Source organism: Cygnus olor, chromosome 34 (genome assembly GCF_009769625.2).
Source record: "Cygnus olor isolate bCygOlo1 chromosome 34, bCygOlo1.pri.v2, whole genome shotgun sequence".
NCBI lineage: Eukaryota > Metazoa > Chordata > Aves > Anseriformes > Anatidae > Cygnus > Cygnus olor.
The window spans coordinates 365840-384426 of NC_054091.1; the positions used below are offsets into that span (position 1 = coordinate 365840).

At 54.3% G+C, this 18587-nt stretch overlaps 2 protein-coding genes across 2 annotated transcripts; one reads left to right on the plus strand and one right to left on the minus strand.

Annotated features, from left to right (window-relative positions):
- The first annotated feature begins 6112 nt into the window (after positions 1 to 6112).
- LOC121062725 (olfactory receptor 14A16-like) lies at positions 6113 to 6700 on the plus strand. Its single transcript, XM_040542896.1, has one exon. The coding sequence runs from the start codon at positions 6113 to 6115 to the stop codon at positions 6698 to 6700; it is 588 nt and encodes a 195-aa protein (XP_040398830.1).
- A 3389-nt stretch (positions 6701 to 10089) lies between these two features.
- LOC121062751 (olfactory receptor 14C36-like) lies at positions 10090 to 11076 on the minus strand. Its single transcript, XM_040542944.1, has one exon. The coding sequence runs from the start codon at positions 11074 to 11076 to the stop codon at positions 10099 to 10101; it is 978 nt and encodes a 325-aa protein (XP_040398878.1). The 3' UTR covers positions 10090 to 10098.
- Positions 11077 to 18587: the final 7511 nt, after the last annotated feature.

The window sequence follows — 18587 nt, forward strand, 5'->3', positions numbered from 1 at the left end:
TGTCCATCAGTGCTGGTCTGAGCTGCCCTGTGCTGGTATCTCTTTGAGCTGATTGCAGTTGCAATCAGAGTTTCACCTGAGCAGGATCTGAACACTGCTGAGAGCAGAGGAATCCAGGCTCAAATTGCACATCTCCAGACCCCCCACCCTGTCCCCATACTCCCCTTCCCCCAAGCACACCGAGGGCTCACTCCATGGGCATGTGAAACCCCCATCCCCAGCCAGCCTGGGAACAAGAACAGCAGCAGCACGGCCAGGTGGAGAAGCCAGGAGGAATGGCACCGTGCTGCTGCCAGGGGAGGCAAGGCCAGGGAGGGACAGACAGACACTCAGCAGACCCTCCTCTGCTGCAGCTCTCCCTGCAGAGGAGACTGCTCATGCTCATTGCAAATACTGTGTGTTCTGTTCTGGCAGGAAGACACAAAGGCAGGGCCCTGGGCATCAGAGGGTTTCCAGCTCCTAAAGATCAGCTAGGATAAAACCTGAGAGGACCAAAAAGATAGTGTTGGTGCAGTCTGTGGGCTGAGGTGTGGAAAGGGACTTCATGAAGTTCATCGCTGATACATATCCCATTGCAATGCTCTAGGTGTCTCAGTCTCCTGTACAATCCCAACAACCCATTACCATGAAACCTGCCTGCCTTCCACTGCAAGAATCTGCAAGCACAGACTGCAGAAAAATTCTTACCCTTCGGGTAGCACCTGCCTTGGTCTTTCTCTTGAAAAATCCAGTCACCGATGCCATTCTCTAAAGCATCTTCTACTCTGTGCTGGAGAAACAAAAAGAGCCGCCCTGAGAGATGCTATCAACGATCAGATGTGCCAGCTGTAGAAGACCCCTCTGGCAACCCCATCTGCATTGCCCTGCTGCCAGAGACTCACAGTGTCAAGAGGCTGCAGATCTGTCCTGCCACACGCTGCCCTCTGTTGTTGCACTCCTCGCTGCCTCCAAGCCCTCTCTCCTCTCCTCTCCCTGTGCCACCTGCGGTCAGAGCCCCCAGCCCTACTGCGCTGTGCAGAGGAGCTGCTCCTGGGCAGAGCTGTCTCTCTGCAGCGCTGCCCGCTTGCCAGGAGCTCCCCTTGGGCCCAGGAGCCCGGCCCAGCTCAGCAGCCCAGCACCCGATCATGGCATTGCTTGCTCTGTGCCATTGGGCTCCCTCGAGGTGTCTCCAAGGCCTCAGGGCTGACAGCTCCTGAAGGCAGCAGGGTCTCTGCTGGGGTGTAGTGTTTGAGGTTGACAGGAATAACCACTGACTGCTCCTCACTGAACACAGAAGAGACTGATTTTAGAAGTGTGATTTGTGCTATTGATGTGCAGTTGTCAAACATGACGTTGTGGTTTAACCCAGCTGGCAGCTCAGCACCACACAGCTGTTAGCTAACTGCCCCTGCAGCTCCACACCTGTAAAGCTCATGGGTTGAGATAAAGACAGTTTAAAAGGACAGAAAAGGAAGAGATTAATAATAATAATAACAAGAATCACAACAATAAAAATCAGGTTTGCAAGGCAAGTGATGCACAGTGCAATTGCTCACTACCCTGTGATCGATGCCCATCCCATCCCCGAGGAGTGGTCCCCTCGACCCTGGCCAGCCTGCATCGGGATCCAGTGTTGCGGTCCCTTGACATTTGTTTTAGGGTAAAACCAGCTTTCAGAGGGATTTGGATTATTTCTTTCCCTTTCTCAAATACTTCTTCTGCTCTGTTGCCCCACATGATGATGTCACCAAGGTATTGCAGGTGTTCAGGAGCTTCCCCCATTCCAGGGCAGTCTGGGTCAGTCCATGGTAAATGGTAGAGCCAATTGCTTTGTCAGTCACCCCTTCCCTAGAGGGGGATCCCAGCTGCTTGGCTTCCCTGCCCTCTAATTCCAGGCTATTGGCCCTGTTCTCCCAGCACTGGAGCAGCCAAGTGACAGTGTGCTCATCTAAATGATGACTGAAATTTTTTCGCAAGTCTCATAGCTCACCCTGGGATAAGGGTCTTGTGGTTACTGATGCCATTCTGATCTCTTCCTTTTTGCCCTCCTTCTTCCTTGATGGCCCAACTTTGTTGAAGCATTCCTTGTCTTCTTCCTCCTTTCTTGTCTGCATAGGAGTTTTTTTCCTTTCTAAGAAAGAAAAAAGTTTTTTACATCCATAGTTTTCTCTTGCATATAGGAACAACCAATAGTGGCACAGGTTGGTTCTCTGGCACAGCAATGGGGCCCATCAGAGGGGCTGGAGTGGCTGCAGGGCCTGTCACAGGGGTTGGAGTGGCTGCAGGGCCCATCCCAGGAGTTGTTGTGGCTGCAGGGCCTTTCAGAGGAGTTGGAGTGGCTGCAGGGACTGTCACACAGGTTGGAGTGGCGGTAGGGCCTGTCACTGGACTTGGAGTAGTATTGACTGTGTCTTCTATACTTAGGAAAAGCCCCAGCATGTTGCAGTGATTTGTGTCTTTTCACAAGACTTTTTCATGCATTTCACCAATTTTTTAGGATTCTGCACTTGCTCAGGGGTGAAGTTCCAAAGCATTGGATGTGCCCACTGCTCTAGGGGCCTGCCAGTATCCTCCCATGCTCCTAGCCCCTACTAAATCTCCTGCCTTGGGGCAGACTTCTGGATGGCATTCTCAAGTACTTGTTTAACCTTAAACAAAAGCTGAAATACATTCAGGAGACATCACAATAGGAACATGCTGGATTGACCATCCCAGGGATATTCAAAGCTTTGAAGAGCTATTGTAACTAGCCTGGAAGAGAAAGGGGAGGTGAAGGAGAAAGGGAGAGTGAAGTAGTTGTGAAAAGTGTTACCCTTTTGTCAGCTCCCTGTCCCTATCTACCAGCTCAGGGGCTGAGTACCAGGGGAACAAGTGGTCTTGCTGCTAAAGGCAGAGGCATAGAAGGCATTAAATATCTCAGTCTTTTCTTCATCTCTTCTCAAAATGTTTCTCTCCACATCCAATAAAGTATGAAGATTCTCCTTAATCCTCCCCTTCTTGTGTATTTATAAAAACATTTTTATTGTCTTTGATGGTAACAGCCAGACTGATCTCCGGTTAGGCTTTGGCCCTTCTAATTTTGTCCCTGCAAAGCCTTGCAACATTTAGGACAAAGCTCCAAACAAAATGACAGAAGGCATGAGAAGGAAGCACAGAAAAGGTGCCTTCCATGCTCTAGCCTTCTGTGAGTCTGTGCTGCAATTCCGTTCAACTAGTTACTCCTGTATTGTCCAAATTCTCCTGCAACTTCTGATGCTGCTATCTTGTGAGAGACAGCACAATCAGGGTGAGCCCTCTGCCTACAGACATTAACAGCTGACACAATGGAGCATCTGTCCAGGGGAACCCTGAGAAACAGTAGGATGTTGCCTACCGAAACCTCTTGACATTTACAAGAAGAGCCTAGTCCTGCAACAGAAGAAGAAGAACCCCATGCATCAGGGCAGACTGGGACCATGCTGAGTGAGCAGTGCCCAGGAGGAGGAGGGCCTGGGCACCACGAGGGATGCCGTAGAGCAGCGGTGCCTGCTCACCAGGAACGAGGCCAGCTTCCTACAGAGCTGTCTTACAAGGAACATGGCCACCAAGAAAATCTGAGTCATCTTACTCAGCTCAGATCCGGTGTGACATGACACAGACAAGGGTCTACAGCCAGCTGGGAAAGAGGTGAAGGTCTAGGAGTCCCTAGGATATCCTGGTGTGGAGAGGATCAAGGACATTGACAAGGCTGAAAGTCCCAGCAGGACCCAGGTCCTTGTGTCCATGGCTATGGCTGTGGTCTCTGCCACTGAGGCCTATGAGGAGACAGCTTATCGTTAAAGCACCAGGGCCTCATTGCCTCCTTGCCCCCTCCCATGAACCAGGCAGGAGTCGTACCATTCTCCAGCACTTGTCCATAGACATCCCCATCTCCTACTGCCCCAGGAAGAGCCCTGAGCAAGGTGTGAAGGGAAAGGATCTCCCATTTCCAGGGGCCGGGGATCAAGGCTCAGCCCTTGTGCTTGGTGAAACACATCCAATTTGTCTACACATCAGTGTCACCTTCACATTGCCTTTGTCTCCTTGTCCTCACTGCCTCCAATGTTCTGCTCTAACGAGCTCCAAGGGAGGCTATGTCAGTCCTGGCCCTCGGGGAACACTGCAGGAAACTTGCATCTGACATCGACTTCTTGAGAGATTTCTTCAGTTTGCTCTCAGTGTCTGAGGTTCATGGGCTCATCCCCAAAGCCACCAGAGGGGTGATTCCTATGCCTTGGGCTGGGCCTCTGCTGCTGAGCTGGGCCGGGCTCCTGGGACAGAGAGAGCTCCTGGCAAGAGGGCCCTGGTGCAGAGAGACAGCTCTGCCCAGGAGCAGCTCCTCTGCACAGCGCAGCAGGGCTGGGGGCTCTGATCGCAGCAGAGACGCAGAGAGGAGAGAAGGAGAGAGGGCTTGGAGGCAGTTGGGAGTGGGAGGATGCCGAGAGCTGATTGCAGGAGAAATCTGCACAGCCCTTGACACGGTAAGTCTCTGGCTGCAGGGCCATGCAGCTGCACATCCTGGAAGGGTCTCCTCCTGGGACTTGTTTCTGGGAGGGCAGTGGGCAATGCAGTAGGCTTTGAGAGTCCTGCTGGATTGCACTATGAGGTGAGGAAGACTGGCAGAAGCCCCTTGGCATTCCCATTACCTAGGTGCCCCCAGTCAGCCCAGAACACCCTGCCCTGGCTGGCCGTGCCGGGCTCTCTGTCAGCTGCCCTGTAGCTCCTGCAGCCATGGAGGTGCCCCTTGGCCGTGCCCTGCTGGGTGGCAGGGTGCTGCAGGGCAGCACTGAGCACAGCCGCGTGGGATGGGGTCTGTGAGCACGGGCAGGGGGAAAGAAGAGGTGGGCGCAGAGCTGCAGCTCCCAGCAGGGACAGCTGCAGGCAGCAGAGAGAGGGGCAGGCAGCCAGAAGGAGCTGTTGCCAGAAATGCCGTGGCAGGGGGGATTCGGGCACCTCGCGGCTGTGCCCTGCAGTGCAGATGACTTTCCCTGGAGCAGCCCCTCCCTGGCCTCCTCTCCTCACTGCAGCCCATGGGCTGTGGGGCAGGCATGGCCAGCACAGCAGGCAGAGCCCAGATGAAGAGAAGCTCCCAACCGCAGTCTGCCTCAGAGCTTCACCCAGAGACAAGGTGAGGATGCTGTCTAGCTGCACTTGGACTGGGGCTTCTCTGCTCTCAGCTGTCTCCAGTTTCTTCTCATGGAAACACCTGAGTGGGATGGTCCTGCAGCTTACAGAGGGGTGACAAAGGGCAGCTGTGAACAGGACTGCTGGGCAGAGCTGCTCTGCTCAGTCTTCACCAAGGGACAGTCCCTTTGACTCCTGGCACCCACAGGATTTCACCAGGAGTGCACAGGAAATCTCAGGGAGTTCAACCACACAATATGTCTCCTAAGGATTATAGGGGCAAATGGAATAAAACACAGCAAACAAACCCCCTGAAGCTTTGCCTGTGCTTTCACATGAGCTTTTTGTAACAGCACTGCAAATCTCATGGATCTGACAAGTGGAATGAACTTGAGTTTTCCCTGTGAGTTTTGAGTTTTCCCTTTTTCCCTCCCGATGCACAGCAGGAAGTACTCCACAGCAGCCCCTACTCCCAGTGCCACTCTCAGCTAGCATCATCTTGAGCTCAAGAGAGCTGCATAAAGGTTCTTTGCAAAGAGAGGCTCAGGCTGGGGGTGATCTAAGAATTCCAATAGGTTTTCCTCAGAGAAGTCTGTTCTGACTTTGTTCTGCCTTCTCCTCTTTAACAGGCAACAATGTCCATTGTCAGCAAACGTCCAACAGCAGCTCCATCACCAAGTTCCTCCTGCTGGCATTTGCAGACACGCGGGAGCTGCAGCTTCTGCACTTCGCGCTCTTCCTGGACATCTACCTGGCTGCCCTCCTGGGCAACGGCCTCATCCTCACAGCCGTAGCCTGCGACCACCACCTCAACACCACTATGTACTTCTTCCTCCTCAACCTCGCCCTCCTCGACCTGGGCTGCATCTCCACCACTCTCCCCAAAGCCGTGGCCAATTCCCTCTGGGACACCAGAGCCATCTCCTATGACAGGTGTGCTGCACAGGTCTTTCTCTTCTTCATATCATCAGAAATTTCTGTCCTTACTATCATGTCCTACGACCACTACATTGTCATCTGCAAGCCCCTGCACTATGCGACCCTCCTGGGCAGCAGAGCTTGTGCCCAGATGGCAGCAGCTGCGTGGGGCAGTGGCTTTCTCCGTGCTGTCCTGCACACTGCCAATACATTTTCCCTGCCACTCTGCCAAGGCTATACTCTGGACCAGTTCTTTTGTGAAATTCCCAAGATCCTCAAGCTTTCCTGCTCAGAGTCATTTCTCAGGGTGGTTGGGCTCATCATAGTCAGTGTCTGTTTATCATTTGGGTGTTTTGTTTTCATTGTTGTGTCCTACGTGGAGATCTTCAGGGCTCTGCTGAGGATCCCCTCTGAGCATGGCCGGCACAAAGCCTTTTCCACGTGCCTTCCTCACCTGGCCTTCATTTCCCTGTTTATCAGCAGAGGCGTGTTTGCCTACCTGAAGCCCCCCTCCCTTTTCTCGCCATCCCTGGACCTGATGATAGCAGTTCTGTACTTGGGGTTGCCTCCAGCAGCAAACCCTCTCATCTACAGCATGAGGAACCAGGAGCTCAAGGATGCAGTGAGAAAACTAATTGGATACATGCTTCTTCATCATTAATAATGGATTCACAATCCTAGAGGACTCAGAGCTTTTGAAAACCTATTAGGACCATAATAGTTTCTTTTATACAATTTTCTGAAAGTTTTGATTTTGATTTAATAATTATATTTGATAATGAAATGTATTTGGTTTGTTTGTTTGTTTCTAGTCCATTTATATCATATAGAACCATACTTCCTGTGCAGGTAAAGACAATAAATAACCCAGTAGAACTTCATTGATCTCAGCTGCCATCTCTTCCCATCTGCGCTGGAGCTGGGGGAGCAGCCCCAGCATGCTGGAGGAGCTCAGGGCCAAGAGCCCAGCTGCCACATGGAGGAGCAGCCCCGGTGCCTCTCAGGGCTGCCCCTCACTGCCCGCTGGGCTCTGCCTCTCTGCTGCTTTCGGGCTGGGGCTGCTGCTTCCCTGGAGCCATGGCCATGGCCAGCAGCAGGATGTGGCCTTTTCACTGCTGCTCTTTTTTGGCTTCCACATTGTGCTTCTTGTATTTGGATAAGCCCTGAGATCTTATGTGCCTTGGTGACAGTCCCATTGTCTCTGCAGTGGTATCTCCACCATACCTCTTCATGCCTCTTCCAAAGCTGATGTCAGGAATACACCCAAGAAACTTCTCCATTGACAGGCCTCTTGCTTTTCTGGGCTTCACCATGGATCAGAGCCCCAGAGTGGTCAGTGAAGGACCGAGGGCTGGACTGGGAGTTCCCTTCTTGGTTGCACATGGCCCAGCAAACAGTACCTGTGTCCAGTTCTGGGCTCCCCGGTACAAAAAAGACAGGGATCTCCTGGAAAGAGTCCGGCGGAGGGCCACAAAGATGATACGGGGCCTGAAGCATCTTCCCTATGAAGAAAGGCTGAGAGACCTGGGTCTGTTCAGCCTGGAGAAGACTGAGAGGGGATCTCATCAATGTGTATAAATACCTAAGGTGTGGGAGACAGAGGGATTTGGCCAACCTCTTTTCAGTGGTTTGTGGGGACAGGACAAGGGGTAATGGCCACAAGATAGAGCACAGGAAGTTCCACAGCAACATGCGAAAGAACTTCTTCACGGTGAGGGTGACGGAGCACTGGAACAGGCTGCCCAGGGAGATTGTGGAGTCTCCTTCTCTGGAGATATTCAAGGCCCATCTGGACGCCTACCTGGGTAGCCTGCTCTAAGGAACCTGCTTTGGCAAGGGGATTGGACCCGATGATCTTTTGAGGTCCCTTCCAACCCCTTCTGTGATTCTGTGATTCTGTGATTCTGCATATTCACATCTTTCTGTCTGTACAGTGATATATATTTCTATAGCCACAGCTGTAACTACAGCTATATGTGCAAGTAAATGTAAATGTATATACAGAGTTACACGTGTACACATGGATAACTGGGAGAGAGACGCACAAGTGGCTGGGACTCTAGGATTTTTACATCATCTGAACTATCAGGAAACCATCCCAGCAGTGCTGGGAGCTGGGGAGAGGGGAGAGGGGGAGGAAGGTTCCGGTGACATGGCTGGGAGGTGGGTTGTGACGCCATTCCTACTGCAGTGATCTGACTGCCTGGTGGCAGGCAGGCAGACACGGCGATGTCATCGAGTGCATCACAAATCCCATGGGACACAAGGGGCAACTCATGCAGGGGACAGCTCTGTCGAGCCACCATGGCTGGGCTGCTGCTGCTGAGGTCACCTCCTCACAACACTGCAATGGGCCAGGAGCAGGCAGGCCTCAGGAGGCCATCAAGAGCAGCAGCTGTGGAAGCTGCAGGCAGATGCCAGGGCCCCTGGGGAGGGCTGCCCTGCAGTGATGCCACCTGGACATGGGGTGGGAGCCTGTGGGACAAGGCATGAGAAAGTGCTGGATGTGACAGAGCACAGCGTGAGAAGGGAGAGAGTACAGGCAGGGCTGTGAGGGACAGCAGCATCTCATGTGCCCTTGGTTGGCAGAGATGTGAGCAACGAGCAAACGACACAGAGAGCTGGAGGGGAGCAGTGGGGACCCTCTGGGGAGTCAAGTCTAGCAAAGGCAGCAGTGCCCAGGAAACCCATCGGTGATGTCACTGAAGCCCAAATGATGTAGGCAATGGTATCTGTACTGTCAAATGAGGGGATATGTATACCAAACTAGGGATCAGTAGAGGAAATCTAGTTGGCAAGTGTTGATAAATGGGATAAGGACTGTAGCAGAGAAAGGGAGGGATGAAGGTCGACTGAGGAGGAAGAATCCTGTGGGAGAGAGGAAAAAGAAAGCGGAGAGGAGAGGAGAGGAGAGGAGAGGAGAGGAGAGGAGAGGAGAGGAGAGTGGACAGGAGTTGGAGTTGGTCTGGGTGTGCTCAGCTATATCTGCCTGCATGTCCACATCCATGTGCACAACAATCTGCCTGCATGTGCACAACATATTCTTGCAGACACCAGCTGCAGGTGAACTTCGTCTTTCCTAAAAGCTTATGTCCACCACAAAGGTAAGTTATGTAAGTTTCTTTTTTGGAGCCTGTCCTTGCTGTCACGCCCTGGCAGCTCCTTCATGGCCCCTGTCTGCACCCTGTCCCTGCAGCGGCCCAGAGCCACTGCCCCACACATGGTCCCACAGCCATGCTGCCAAGGCACCGCCCACGGCAGTGCACATTCAGGGCTGGGTCAAGGTCCCTCTGTTATAATCCCAATGGCACACTCGGGGTCCCTTCCCACCATGGCCCTCCTGCCTTTGCAGCCTCCTCCACCACCAACAGGCCCTGAGCCTGGCATGAGGATGGAGATGGCCTGGCAGACAAATGCAGCCCTAAACCTGGGGGGAGCGGCCAGTGCGGGACATGGCTGACGAGAAAGGCTGCGGGTGACAAAGGCCCTGGGCCACCTTCCTGCTCTGTCTGTGCCAGCAGGGCACAGCCCGGCCTCCTCCCTCCTGCACCAGTCTGTCTTTGATCTCTGCCACATAACCCAAAGCCAGCGGTGCATGTCCTCCCCCTGCATGTTCTCACATCCCAGCTCGACACGGATGTTTCTCTCTGCTGGGCAGCTTCCAGCCCAGCCCAGCTGCCCCCCAGCTCTCCCACCTCCCTGATCTCTGCCCACCTCCCTGCCCTCTGCCCAGCCCAGCCCAGCAGCCCAGACTGGGCTGGCCCCACGGCAGTGCCCACCACAGGCTGCTGCAGGGCTCTGGGCACTGCCACCACAGCCCCAGTTCCCATTCACTCCTGATCTGCTGAGATTGGGTCTCAGACCAAGGTTTATTTGGTTTAAATACACGGAGAGCCTGCCTTCCTGGCTACAGAAACCCTGGGTCACATGGACAGGCAGATGGATACTCAGGTAGAAGGGCATGAAGAAGGGCATTTCTGGGTAGACAACAGTATCACAACAGCAGAAAGGGAAACCAACAAACTGAACAAACTCCTTATAAAAGGGGGAGATGGATTGTCAAGACATACACGGAGAGTCATCTGCAGAAAAAAGAAAACAGTCTGTGGTCACTGATAAACACCCTGTTAGCAGTTTCCATATTGAATTCTTGAGCTCCTGGTTCCTCATGCTGTAGATGAAGGGGTTCAATACTGGAGGCAGCACGGAGTACAGAAATGCAACCACCAGGTTCAGGGGTGGGGAAGAGATGGAGGAGGGGTTCATGTAGGCAAAAATTCCAGTGCTGACAAAGAGGGAGACCATGGCCAGGTGAGGGAGGCACGTGGAAAAGGCTTTGTGCCGTCCCTGCTCAGAGGGCATCCTCAGCACAGCCCTGAAGATCTGCACATAAGAGAAAACAATGAAAACAAAACACCCAAACCCTAAAAAGGAAATGAACGTGAGAAGTCCAGCTTCCCTGAGGAAGGAGTCTGAGCAGGAGAGTTTGAGGATCTGGGGGATTTCACAGAAGAACTGCTCCACAGCATTGCCTTGGCAGAGGGGCAGTGAAAATGTATTGCAAGTGTGCAGGACAGCATTGAGAACCCCACTGCCCCAGGCAGCTGCTGCCATCTGGGCACAAGCTCTGCTGCCCAGGAGGGTCCCATAGTGCAGGGGCTTGCAGATGGCAATGTAGCGGTCATAGGACATGATGGTGAGAACAGAATACTCTGCTGAGAGGAAGAATACAAATAGAAAGACCTGTGCAACACATCCTTGATAGGAGATGGCCCTGGTGTCCCAGAGGGAATTGGCCATGGCTTTGGGGAGAGTGGTGGAGATGCAGCCCAGGTCGAGGAGGGCGAGGTTGAGGAGGAAGAAGTACATGGGGGTGTGGAGGCGGTGGTCGCAGGCTACAGCGGTGAGGATGAGGCCGTTGCCCAGGAGGGCAGCCAGGTAGATGCCCAGGAAGAGCGCGAAGTGCAGGAGCTGCAGCTCCCGCGTGTCTGCGAATGGCAGGAGGAGGAACTCACTGATGGAGCTGCTGTTGGACATTTGATTCCTTTGGGCATGGGGACCTGTCTGAGGAGGGAAATACAGCAAAATGTTATGCTAGACTCTGTGAGGAAAATTCTATTTCTTGTACAAACCTGAGAAGAGTCTGCTGAGAGCAAAAGCATCCAATTTCAAAGTGCAAATCTCCAATCTCCTCAGCTCTTCTGGATGGTCTTAGTTCTCCCCATCTAGCAAGAGACAGAGGGATCATTGCAGCTGACCACGTAGAGATGTCCAGTAGCAGCTCCATGCCTTTAGCCATCAGGTGTCTTCTCCATGGATAGCACAGAGCTGCTATGGCAGAACTGTGCCCTAGTGGAGGGCAGCCTGCAGCCCAGCAGAACCTTTGCAGGAAAAGAGTGGAAAGCCCTAAAGGTGGGGTGACCTTTAGGTAGAGTCAGCCCATTCACAGCCCCAAAGAATTTTGAGAGCCCTCCATGTCAGGAGGGGACATGGATGCTTTTCCTTCATTAATGTATCTGCATGATAGAATGTGTATCATCACTGTCTCAGCTGCACCTGAATTCTAAACAACTACAGTATTGACTCAAAAGGCAACTCACGTTCAAGTTCCAGTGACATTGTGCTTGGAGGTCTATGCTATGGATGAGAGGAGATCTAGAGCATTCTTCTGTGAAGGCGTCAGCAGTACAGGGATGGCAGGGAAGTGCTCAAATCCCCCCTGCCATGGAGTTTCTGGGAGCAGCTCCCACTGCCCATGGCTCTGCTGCCTGCAGCTGTCCCTGCCTGCAGCTGGGTCTCTGTCCCCACGCCTCCTGCCTGCAGGTCACAGCCCCCATCCCACCCGCCGGGTGCTCAGCTCTGCCCTGCAGACACCTCCTGGCAGCAGGGCTCTGCCCAGGGGCAGCTCGCTGGGGGCATGTCCTAGAGACCAGGTCACACAGACCCTGCTGGCACTGCATGTGTGGTGGTGGAGCTTTCTAGGGGCTGAGGGGCAGGAAAGGGACTTGATGGGAGTCCTTGTAAGCCTCAGTAGTATGGCTTAGGAGTGTCAGCCTCTCCTTGGAAATAACAGTCTCTATTTCCATTCCCACTGAGCCAAAGAAGCAAATAGTCTGAAAAGCTGAGCCTGCAGCCTCTAACCGCTGACTGCCTTCTCGCCTTAATACATCCCACGGGTGCTGTGGATCTGTGAGCAGACTGCCCCAGGCAGCAGCCTCCTGCCAGCAGCAGGACCCTGCCCTGCCGGGGGGGCTCCTTCCACCCACAGCTTCTCCCCGCAGCGCCCTGGGCAGCTCCCCGGGCAGGCTGAGTGCTGAGCCTGGCAGGCGGCAGAGGCCCTGCCCCGGCACACAGCCCCTGGGGCACAGCAGGGACCCTGCTCTGCACCACAGCCCTGGGCACCCCTGCCTGCACCCCCGGCTTCTCCTTCCTCCAGGAGCTACGGCTGCATTGCCCTCCAGCCAGACACTTACCAGGGTCAGGTCTGGCAAGTGTTCTCCCCCAGCGAGCTCTGTGCATCCTGCCACTTCTGCCTGCCTTTAAGCACTCTGTCTGTGCAGGCAGTGCCCCCAGCCCTGCTGCGCTGGGCAGAGGAGCTGCTCCTGGGCAGAGCTGGCTCTCTGCAGCGCTGCCCGCTTGCCAGGAGCTCCCCTTGGGCCCAGGAGCCCGGCCCAGCTCAGCAGCAGAGGCCCAGCCCAAGGCCTCCTTCGCTCTGCCCCCCACCAGGCTCCCTGCCCATGGCCCTGGGGCTGCAGGGAACCTACTGGGAAACAGCCTGAAGGAATCCCTGGGGTTCCCTCCCTCACCTGGGCACACACACTTCTTGATAGCAGGCTCATTTCTCCTTGCAGAGAACCAATTAAGTGTAACAATCACATCTTCTTGTGCAGCTGTCAGTTTGGACACCTAGAGAGAGTCAGGAACTGATGTCCTTTACCCCTGTTTAGGGACGGGTTTCAGCAGAGTCAGTCAGTGCATCTCATGCTGGTTGTTATTCCTGGGACTGTAATGGGGCTCATCTCCCTCCCATGCCTGCCACAGACTCACAGGAGCTGGGATTCCTCTGGCATTCATTCAGGTGTACACAACACAGGCACCTGCATGTGAGGTACCTCACTAATGCCAATTAGTGTCCCACTAATGCTCCTTAGTTGAGATGGAGGACAGGCAGGAGTTGTTCAGATGCAAACATCTAAAATGGCAGCAGATGCCACATGTAGGACAAGTGAACCTGTCCCTACTCCTTATGTTCAGGGCAGCCTATGGAGGAAGTCAGCAGAGCAAAAGGAGTCATGTGTCATAGTGACACAGTGAAAACTCAATAACCAAAGTTATTAAGCAGGTATTCTTTATCTCTGCACTGGGTGTGTGGGGGATTGCTCCACCTAACACACACTCCAAGGGTTACTGCTAGTGTGCTTATATTAATGGAATATATACATATTCATGTCCATGCCATGTAAGCTTCTTGCATATTCATTAGGTCTCCGAAGAATCATTAACATGGGCTCCCACCCCTATTCGCATGCACACCAGAGTCCTCGGGTGGTCCTCCAGCGTACTCTGGTGGTCTTTTGATGAAGGCCAGAAGTCTACCTTGCTGCTAAATTTCTGACCCTTCCTTTCTTTTACAGACTTCAGCAGTCCAAGACAGTTCTTGCTGGTTCTATTATCTGTGTGTATGAAGTCTTTTCTTCCCTTATCTTTAGGGTCGTCCCATCCTCATACTCCCTGTCTCTGTCCTGTCCTTGTGGCTGATATACAACATACTTCCTGTGTTAGCTAAAACCTGCAAAATCAACATGCTTTACCTTGTTCCCTTGTCTCAATAGGATAAACCTCTTCCTTCCTCTTCTATATGACCCTTGACTTTAATGGCTGCTGTGTCATGGACATCCCTGCATGAACTCAGGTCTCACCAGCAAGGTCTCCTTGCCTTTTGTGCCTTGAGGCAGGACTCTGCAGAAGTACAAGAGGTGCTGGGTGGGGATAAAATCAGCGGTTACTTTGCAAACTCCACTCTTAACAGTTCATGGGACCATAGGACCTGCATCCAAGGGTGCCGAGAGAGTGTTCTGGCCTGGAGGTACTGGTTCCTTACGATCCCCAGAAGAAAAGGAATGCCAGGTCCCTCTTTAGAGTCCATTTCTGGACTGCAATTTTCTTGACAGCAACTGTGAAGGAAGACCTGAGCCCTCAGGCACTACCCTGAGCACAATCACTTTATGGGATGGAAATGCTGTTCTGGAGGCCAGCTGTGTCTACACAGGCTTATACCAACAGAAAAGGCTCAGAAGGAGAGCAAGGAAGTGGAACGAGAGCTACTTGCCGAGGCGACCGGCTCCGGGGCAGACGCGTGCTGCAGCGGAGCGCGGGATCGGGACAAGCAGGGCTATTTTTCGGGCATCGAGCCTATGTGAGGGAGCCGCCAGGCACCGGCAGCCCTCGTGAGGGAGGCTGACGAGGCGTAGGCGGAGCCAGCAGCGTCAGCGACAGCTCCTCCCCCAGGCCGTTCAAAGGCAGCCCTTAGGGAGCGCGAGCGACCAGGAGCGCGGCCAACAGGGCCGGCCAACAGGGAGTGACGCGGGGGGAGTGAAGCGGCAGTTAGCGAGGCAGTTGGCGCAGGCAGGGCGGGCAGGAAGGGCGGAGTGCTCACACCCGCCCATAGGGACAACTCCTCTAACGGCACTCTCCCGTCAGCTGGGCTGCAATGGTCTCCACCAGGCACGGTGCTTTCTCTAGGAAGTCAGTACACACCCAGACCGACTGCCCGTCCAAACATGCGGCAGTTCAGGTCTCCGGATGCGGGGAGTGTCTGAGCCTCTTGCTGCCGTCGGCGGGAGGCAGAGAGACTGCTTGCGTGAGGTGCGAGCAGGTGGACGACCTGGTCCGCATGGTGGCGGAACTCAAGGAGGAGGTGCAGAGGTTGAGGGATATCAGGGAGTGCGAGCGGGAGATAGACTGGTGGAGCAGCTCCCTGCAGGACCGGAGGGAGAGGGACCAGGGTGAGACGCCCCAAAGGGGGGTGGACCCCCTGCCCTGTCGCCATCGGGCAGAGGGAGGGGACCTGCGAGTTGAGGAGGAATGGAGACAGGTCCCTTCTCGACCTCGCAGGAGATGCCCTCCCCTTCCGGCGCCGCCTTCCCAGGTGCCCTTGAACAATAGGTTTGAGGCCCTGGAGCTTGAGAGACCGGTGGGTGAGGACGAGGTAGGAAGCCTACCCAGGAGGATGCCTGAGGTGAGGAAGTTGACTCCACGCCTCAGGACTGCCTCCACCAAGAAAGAAAGAAGGGTGATTGTTGTGGGCGACTCCCTCCTCAGGGGAACGGAGGGCCCTATTTGTCGGCCTGACCCCACACATAGGGAAGTCTGCTGCCTCCCTGGGGCCAGGGTCAGAGACGTTACCAGGAAGCTTCCAAACCTGGTTCGCGCCTCTGACTATTACCCGCTTTTGATAGTCCAGGCTGGCAGTGATGATGTTGAAAAGAGAAGCCTCAAGGCTATCAAACAGGACTATAGGGGGCTGGGACGATTGGTGGAGGGAGCGGGAGTGCAGGTGGTGTTTTCGTCTATCCCTACGGGGGAAGGGAGAGGCACGGAGAGGACACGGAAAGCTCACGTGGTTAATAGGTGGCTCAGAGGCTGGTGCCAGCACAGAAATTTTGTTTTTTTTCACCATGGGGAGCTTTACTCGGCACCCGGCCTGATGGCCCCAGACGGGTCCCTGTCTCCAAGGGGAAAACGGATCCTAGCCCAGGAGCTGGCGGGGCTCATAGAGAGCACTTTAAACTAGGTAAGAAGGGGGACGGGGCTCAAACAAGGCTTGTTGGAGCTGTGCCGGGGGAAACAATGGCTAGGCTGGGGAAGAAGGCGATGGCCCAGCTGAAGTGCATCTACACTAATGCACGCAGCATGGGTAACAAACAGGAGGAGCTGGAAGCCATCGTGCAGCAGGCAGGCTACGACTTGGTTGCCATCACGGAGACGTGGTGGGACCGCTCCCACGACTGGAGTGCTGCAATGCCTGGCTATCGGCTCTTCAGGAGGGACAGGCAGCACAGAGGGGGTGGTGGCGTGCCTCTCTACATTAGAGAATCTTTCGATGTTGTGGAACTCCAGGCTGGGAATGATAAGGTTGAATCCCTGTGGGTTAGGATCCGCGGGAAGGCCGGCAAGGCTAGCATCCTGGTCGGGGTCTGTTATAGACCGCCAAACCAGGATGAGGAGACGGATGAAGAGTTTTATAGGCAACTGACAGAAGTTGCAAAATCATCGGCGCTTGTTCTCGTGGGGGACTTCAACTTCCCAGACATATCCTGGAAGCACAACACGGCACAGAGAAAGCAGTCTAGGAGGTTTCTGGAGAGCGTGGGAGATAGCTTCCTGACGCAGCTGGTCAGTGAACATACCAGGGGTGGTGCCCCGCTAGACCTTCTCTTCACAAACAGAGAAGGACTGGTGGGAGATGTGGTGGTCGGAAGCTGTCTTGGGCAGAGTGACCACGAAATGGTCACTCTGGCAAGTTCTCTATTCTTGGCGAGGCCAGGAAGGGGACCAGTAAAACTGTTGTATTGGACTTCCGGAGGGCTGACTTTGAGCTGCTCAGGACGCTGGTTGGCCGAGTCCCTTGGGAGGCGGTTCTGAAGAGCAGAGGAGTCCAGGAAGGCTGGGCGCTCCTCAAGAAGGAAATCTTAACGGCACAGGAGCGGTCCGTCCCCACGTGCCCAAAGACGAGCCGGCGTGGAAGAAGACCGGCCTGGCTCAACAGAGAGTTGCGGCTTGTGCTTAGCAGAAAAAAGAGGGTTTATAATCTTTGGAAAAAAGGGTGGGCCACTGAGGAGGACTACAAGGATGTAGCGAGGCTGTGCAGGGAGAAAATTAGAAAGGCCAAAGCTCATCTGGAGCTCAACCTGGCTACTGCCGTTAAAGACAACAAAAAATCCTTTTACAAATATATCAACGCGAAACGGAGGACTAAGGAGAATCTCTATCCTTTACTGGATGCGAGGGGAAACCTAATTACTAAGGATGAGGAAAAGGCTGAGGTGCTTAATGCCGCCTTTGCCTCAGTCTTTAGCGGCAATACCGGTTGTTCTCTGGATACCCAGTTCCCTGAGCTGGTGGAAGGGGATGGGGAGCAGGATGTGGCCTTCGCTATTCATGAGGAAATGGTTGGCGACCTGCTACGGAGCTTGGATGTGCGCAAGTCGATGGGGCCGGATGGGATGCACCCGAGGGTACTGAAAGAACTGGCGGAGGAGCTGGCCGAGCCGCTTTCCATCATTTATCGGCAGTCCTGGCTATCGGGGGAGGTCCCAGTTGACTGGCAGCTAGCCAATGTGACGCCCATCTATAAGAAGGGCCGGAGGGCAGACCCGGGGAACTATAGGCCTGTCAGTTTGACCTCAGTGCCAGGAAAGCTCATGGAGCAGATTATCTTGAGGGTCATCACGCGGCACTTGCAGGGCAAGCAGGCGATCAGGCCCAGTCAGCATGGGTTTATGAAAGGCAGGTCCTGCTTGACGAACCTGATCTCCTTCTATGACAAAGTGACGCGCTTGGTGGATGAGGGAAAGGCTGTGGATGTGGTTTACCTTGACCTCAGTAAGGCTTTTGACACCGTTCCCCACAACATTCTCCTCAAGAAACTGGCTGCTCGGGGCTTGGACTGGCGTACGCTTCGCTGGGTTAGAAACTGGCTGGATAGCCAGGCCCAGAGAGTTGTGGTGAATGGAGTCAAATCCGGTTGGAGGCTGGTCACTAGTGGTGTCCCCCAGGGCTCGGTACTGGGGCCGGTCCTCTTTAATATCTTTATCGATGATCTGGATGAGGGCGTCCAGTGCACCCTTAGTAAGTTTGCAGATGACACCAAGCTAAGTGCGTGTGTCAATCTGCTCGAGGGCAGGAAGGCTCTGCAGGAGGATCTGGATAGGCTGGAGCGATGGGCTGAGGTCAACTGTATGAAGTTCAACAAGGCCAAGTGCCGGGTCCTGCACCTGGGGCGCAACAACCCCAAGCAGAGCTACAGGCTGGGAGATGAGTGGCTGGAAAGCTGCCTGGCCGAGAAGGACCTGGGAGTATTGGTTGATAGTCGGCTGAATATGAGCCAGCAGTGTGCTCAGGTGGCCAAGAAGGCCAACAGCATCCTGGCCTGTATAAGAAGCAGTGTGGCCAGCAGGTCTAGGGAAGTGATTGTGCCCCTGTACTTGGCTCTGGTGAGGCCGCACCTTGAGTACTGTGTTCAGTTTTGGGCCCCTCACTACAGGAAGGACATGGACGTGCTCGAGCGAGTCCAGAGAAGGGCGACCAAGCTGGTGAGGGGTCTGGAGAACAAGTCTTACGAGGAGCGGCTGAGGGAGCTGGGCTTGTTCAGCCTGGAGAAGAGGAGGCTCAGGGGCGACCTTATCGCTCTCTACAGTTACCTTAAAGGAGGCTGTAGAGAGGTGGGGGTTGGTCTGTTCTCCCACGTGCCTGGTGACAGGACGAGGGGGAATGGGCGAAAGTTGCGACAGGGGAGTTTTAGGTTGGATGTTAGGAAGTGCTTCTTT

Bases quoted from the DNA above. Each gene is read 5' to 3' on its own strand.
- LOC121062725 (XM_040542896.1), top strand. From the start codon at position 6,113: ATGTCCTACGACCACTACATTGTCATCTGCAAGCCCCTGCACTATGCG.
- LOC121062751 (XM_040542944.1), bottom strand. From the start codon at position 11,076: ATGTCCAACAGCAGCTCCATCAGTGAGTTCCTCCTCCTGCCATTCGCA.